This window comes from Neoarius graeffei, chromosome 8 (genome assembly GCF_027579695.1).
Source record: "Neoarius graeffei isolate fNeoGra1 chromosome 8, fNeoGra1.pri, whole genome shotgun sequence".
Classification (NCBI taxonomy): Eukaryota; Metazoa; Chordata; class Actinopteri; order Siluriformes; family Ariidae; genus Neoarius; species Neoarius graeffei.
Window position 1 is genome coordinate 52,778,812 of NC_083576.1, and position 5,971 is coordinate 52,784,782.

Genomic DNA, 5,971 nt, shown 5'->3' on the forward strand with positions numbered 1-5,971 from the left:
GAAAAAGTTGAGAACCCCTGCATTAGAATCTAAGAGATGGAAATAAAAAGAGTTGGGAAATAAATGTCCTCTGAAATAAATAAAAGTAGTCCTTTGGAAAAAGGCATTTTTAAATAAAAATCTATCTATTTAACCATATTGACTCGTTTGTATTTATTTATTGTCTCTATTTATTTATACATTATGTTACAGGCATGTAGCAGACACTCTTCTCCAGAGCGATGTACGACATACCCAGAGCAGCCTGGGGAGCAGTTGGGGGTTAAGTGCCTTGCTCAAGGGCACTTCAGCCATTCCTACTGGTCCAGGGAATCAAACAAGTGACCTTTTGGTCCTAAAGCTGCTTCTCTAACCATTAGAGAAAGATTGGGCGGCACGGCCGTGTAATTGGTTCGCATGGTCGCCTCACAGCAAGAAGGTTCTGAGTTCGCGGCCAGCGGGGGCCTTTCTGTGTGGAGTTTGCATGTTCTCCCCGTGTCTGCATGGGTTTCCTCTGGTTTCCTTCACAGTTCAAAGACATGCAGGTTAGGTTAATATGGGCTGAGGTGTCCTTGAGCATGGCACCTAACTCCCAACTGCTTCCTGGGTGCTGTTAGCATGGCTGCCCACTTCTCTGGGTATGTGTGTGTGCTCATTGTTCACGTGTGTTTTCACTGCTTCAGATGGGTTAAATGCAGAGAGGAATTCCACAAGTGTGTGATGAATAAAGTTGTTGTTGTTCTTCTTCTATTAGGCCATGGCTTCCCCATTATTATTTATTTAATATTGATTTATGGCATTCCATGTAAAAACATTCTAGATAAATGACAGACCATATTTCATTTCAAATACAGAGCTGAATCCATTATACCAGGCAAAGCAAAGGTAATCACTGCAGAAGTTTATTGCCAAGTACCTTACATATCAACAAAAGCTGGAGGAATTTTTGGTTCAAGCTGCCAATCACAACACCAAACAATTTAACCAAATTAACAGAATAAAATTTGGTGCACTAAGTATGACAGAAAATGACATTTTCGAATACACTGACATTACAACGTTAATAATCAACAGGAGAACAAAGATTACATGCACTTCATGTACACATCCTAATCAAAAGGTTGAGTTGCTGGCAGTTTTTCCTTTAATATCACTATATCATTATAAACTATATCATTTATATCATTGGAAAACACGAAGGTTCATTCTGACATTATAAATTGTTGAACTGTACTGATTTGTTAGTTTATTAGGTACAGCCAGCATGTAAGCGTAATAACTGATGACAACCCATGGCAATCAATTTGCCAGTTGCCGTCTCATTCATTAATGGATAAAGGACCATTTTAGGACCATTAATAATCAGATATTATTTGGACAAGTTTTCTTACAGCAGTGAAGGCAGTTGTGCTGGTATGACTGCACAATCCCTAAAACAACATCTGGTCAGCAATGGTCCTGTAATGATCACTTTCCACTGTGCAAGTAACTATACACCTACTGGTACATAATGTGACATTTGTGATCAGGTTACGAAGTAATGAGTGTAGCGACAAGATAGGTGTACCTAATAAACTTCCAACCCAGTGTATATATTAATAAACGATGTCTTGAAAGCATACATCATCTCTGGTTATAAAAAATGCTGTCTGATAAATGTCTTTACCAACCACAATATTGTTTTGCTTTAACAATGGTGTGTGGGTTAAATCCTGAATCTTGGACAGCAAGTTGAAGAACACTTTAGAATGAATACGAGACCGCTATTCTACAGTTGTCTCTTGAATGCCATGAATTACTTCTTTTTTTTTTGTGCACATTTATTTTTTGTGCTAAACTGCAATGCATTAAAGCTGTACATTAACAGCCTCCTCGTTTACCTTCATCTCTTTCCGGCACTTTTTTTTAAATACTCAATTTGTCATTCCTGCGAATGTACAGTACATGCTGTCTAGACAATCTGTATGGCCTTATCCATGAATTTCTATCAGAGTATCAGTGGTTTCCTCCTGCTAAATCGAGCAGCGATCCTGCAGCTGCTTGTGCCTCTGCATCAAGTTGGAGGATCTCAACCGTTTCCAGGTCCAGGTCGCTGTTCCCAGGCAGCACCAGATACTGGTACTGTTCATATTGATAATAGTGGAATTCAATGTAGCCGCTGTCTGCCAGTGGGTCTTTCTCTGACTCGGTCTCTTCTGTAAACTCTACAGACTGTATGGCCACCAGCTCCTCATGCTCAGGGATCAAAGAGCATGGTGCGTTTGAGGACAGAGTTGGGTTATTGAAGTCCAAGTCTGTGATGCAGAACAGAATAGGTGATTTATACATGGGAAACAATACATAACAATAATACTTAAAAGCTTTGATTTCGATACGCCTTCTAGTGTCTATTTGTTTTTGCTTTCGCTCCCATATGTTAAAGTCAAGCCTCAGTGAAGATATTTTCCTGTGAAAAGCTACACTCCAAATCGTAACATCTGTCTAGCCGGTTATTTCGAAGCAATGCCTAGCCAAAAGGAGAATGTGAACACAGACACAGGCCTAAAAATTCCTTTTCTTAATGCCTGCGCTATAAAAAAGCCTATAGGATGCCAGGGTAATTCCAGGCTGTTGTCACGACAACAGCACACAAAACGCAGATCTTTGCAAGAAGTAGAAAACAGGATTACATATGGGAAACAGCTCGCTATTCAGGGAAATTTCACAAACCCAATTTGCAAGAGAACTTCGGTTAGAACTTAGGTTGTTTTATTTTATTGCTTTTTTTTTTCGTTTTCATTACAAATAAAATGTCTTAACCTGAAATTTCCATAGCGTCACACATAACAGTTTGGCCAGGATCAGCTGCCTCCAACCTATGATTTAAAAAAAAAAAAAAAAGAGAGAGAGAAAAGTTTGAACAGTGGCATGACACAATTTATGAAATTATTCTTTCATAAAGTAATAAAACTAATGCAATCCGAACAATATTTCTTTCCTCCAGCAATACAAACCCTTTTTTACATGTAGTATGAAATTATTTGAAGACTAGAGCTGTGTATAGTTAAAACAACAGGAGCATATACTCACAGAACAGGATTATTCAGCAAACTGCTGTTGTTGCTATGGCAGTAATGAGTTTTCTTCAGCACCTCTAAAAGAGCTGGTCGATATTCTGGGCAAACACACCACAGTGACCCCTTTCCACTGGACTACGATTAAAAAGCACAGATTTTATTGTTAACACACTGAAGTACTGATCCTCAGCATCACAGAACATCCAAATTTCCTGAACTAAATCGAAAGTGACGGAGAGAGACACACTTGACTCTTGTCCCTCTGCATCCTGCGAAAGCTTTTGCTCAAGGACAGGTTGTGTCGCACTGAATTTCTCCAGCCACTTGGGGCTGTCCTGTAGTAGGGGAAGTTGTTGACTATCCACTCATAGATCCCTCTTACAGGAAGCCTTTTGTCTGGCGAATCTTCGATGGCCATGAAGATGAGACTGCTGAAAGAGTATGGAGGCTTGGCCTGGGAAGATGGCAGACTTGAGATAGGGGGTGATTCAAACTGAGGCAGTGGGGGCATTTTGGACAGAGGTAGTATGTTTCTCTGATGCAGCCAGTTGAGGCAGGTCAAGTCATCTTGATCTGATGGAGTTGAGGGACTGAAATGGTGTGACTTAAGCCCTTCTGAGGACTGAAGGAGGTGAGAAGGTGGAGAGAGTGAGGCAGGTACTGTAGCAGAGGGCTGGGGAAGAGACGGAGAAAGGGAAAGTGCTTTAGAAGGGTTTGTGGGGGAATGGATAGGGGAAAGGGATGGCAGTGTGTGTGTGTGGTTCTCCATCTGACTCCCAGCTCCAGGGCACACGTACGAGTATGCACATTCAGATTTCGGTCTGTTCGGGGACAAACAAAATAGTGATTAAACATACAAAGATGCAGATAAATTAACAAAGTTTGACACTTTTCCTATAGATTGCACTGCACTGTTTAGGTCTCAAAAAATATCTGTAGATAAATGACAGAATTTATGAGTACATTTTTTTGTTAAAAGATGCATAAAAGTAAAAGGTCTGGCAGTTCTGTACAAAAACTTCTTTTGGGCTGTAGGTTGGTAAATAATTGAGCAAACTAGTAAGCCAAGAAAGTCAGTCACTGAGTCTTTCTCTCTCTCTCACACACACACACACTTCCAAGTGCAGTCTACCAGAGAGAAATGTGGGGGAGAAGAGCCAGTGTCATAGTATTACAAATAATCAATAAATCAATCAATTAATGAATTAATAACAGGTAAATAACAAAGAAGGAATATTTTTAAAAGCGTATATTATTACACCATCATATCCAGCCAGCTATAACAGTGAAACCACATGGCACATGTAGTTTACCTGACAAAATGGCGCTAGAATATTAAGTTACGGTGCGAACAATTATTCCCTCATGAGCTTTTCATCTCAGGAATAAACAGCGACAGGGAGGAGAAACTTACCTCACAGGCTAACTTTCACTCCGGACTGAAGATGCCTACTACTTTGTGTCTAATCTTTAAAAGCAAATGCGTAAAAAAGTAGGAATTTTGGTGTAAATATGACCAAAACGACAGCCAACCTTCAAAACTATCCCCTCACTGTCCTGTCCGCGTTCTTTCCTTTCCCACGTTTCCTTGGAAACCAAAAAGACGCTTTGCAGCCGGCGCGCCTCGAGCTTGAGACCATCCTTAAAGAGACACTCAGCTATTTAGCCATATTGGACATCGAGTAAATACAGCTATCTTTCATCCATCCATCCATTATCTGTAGCCGCTTATCCTGTCCTACAGGGTCACAGGCAAGCTGGAGCCTATCCCAGCTGACTATGGGTGAGAGGCAGGGTACACCCTGGACAAGTTGCCAGGTTATCGCAGGGCTGACACACAGACACAGACAACCACTCACATTCACACCTACGGTCAATTTAGAGTCACCTCATCTCATCTCATCTCATCTCATTATCTCTAGCCGCTTTATCCTTCTACAGGGTCGCAGGCAAGCTGGAGCCTATCCCAGCTGACTATGGGCGAAAGGCGGGGTACACCCTGGACAAGTCGCCAGGTCATCACAGGGCTAACACATAGACACAGACAACCATTCACACTCACATTCACACCTACGGTCAATTTAGAGTCACCAATTAACCTAACCTGCATGTCTTTGGACTGTAGGGGAAACCAGCGGAAACCCACACAGACATGGGGAGAACATGCAAACTCCACACAGAAAGGCCGTCGCCGGCCGCAAACCCAGGACCTTCTTGCTGTGAGATGACAGTGCTAACCACTACACCACGATGCTGCCCGCTGTCTTCCATTCATTCCATCCATCTGTTATCTGTAGCCGCTTTATCCTGTCCTACAGGGTCACAGGCAAGCTGGAGCCTATCCCAGCTGACTATGGGTGAGAGGCGGGGTACACCCTGGACAAGTCGCCAGGTCATCACAGGGCTGACACATAGACACAGACAACCATTCACACTCACATTCACACCTACGGTCAATTTAGAGTCACCAATTAACCTAACCTGCATGTCTTTGGACTGTAGGGGAAACCAGCGGAAACCCACACAGACATGGGGAGAACATGCAAACTCCACACAGAAAGGCCGTCGCCGGCCGCAAACCCAGGACCTTCTTGCTGTGAGATGACAGTGCTAACCACTACACCACGATGCTGCCCGCTGTCTTCCATTCATTCCATCCATCTGTTATCTGTAGCCGCTTTATCCTGTCCTACAGGGTCACAGGCAAGCTGGAGCCTATCCCAGCTGACTATGGGTGAGAGGCGGGGTACACCCTGGACAAGTCGCCAGGTCATCACAGGGCTGACACATAGACACAGACAACCATTCACACTCACATTCACACCTATGGTCAATTTAGAGTCACCAGTTAACCTAACCTGCATGTCTTTGGACTGTAGGGAAAACCAGTGGAAACCCACACAGACACGGGGAGAACGTGCAAACTCCACACAGAA

General features: G+C 42.7%; 1 protein-coding gene across 1 annotated transcript; it reads right to left on the bottom strand.

Annotated features, from left to right (window-relative positions):
• Positions 1 to 1,974: 1,974 nt before the first annotated feature.
• On the bottom strand, positions 1,975 to 3,804 carry si:ch211-145o7.3 (forkhead box protein N2). Its single transcript, XM_060926937.1, has 4 exons — positions 3,283 to 3,804; positions 3,049 to 3,170; positions 2,779 to 2,834; positions 1,975 to 2,273 (listed from the first exon to the last, which is right to left on the bottom strand). The coding sequence occupies exons 1-4, from the start codon at positions 3,802 to 3,804 to the stop codon at positions 1,975 to 1,977; spliced, it is 999 nt and encodes a 332-aa protein (XP_060782920.1).
• Between the last annotated feature and the right edge of the window lie 2,167 nt (positions 3,805 to 5,971).

Bases quoted from the DNA above. Each gene is read 5' to 3' on its own strand.
- si:ch211-145o7.3 (XM_060926937.1), bottom strand. From the start codon at position 3,804: ATGGAGAACCACACACACACACTGCCATCCCTTTCCCCTATCCATTCC. The intron at 3,171-3,282 runs GTGTGTCTCTCT...TTTTAATCGTAG, and splicing joins TGCAGAGGGACAAGAGTCAA to TCCAGTGGAAAGGGGTCACT. The intron at 2,274-2,778 runs GTTAAGACATTT...TCTGCATCACAG, and splicing joins TGACGCTATGGAAATTTCAG to ACTTGGACTTCAATAACCCA.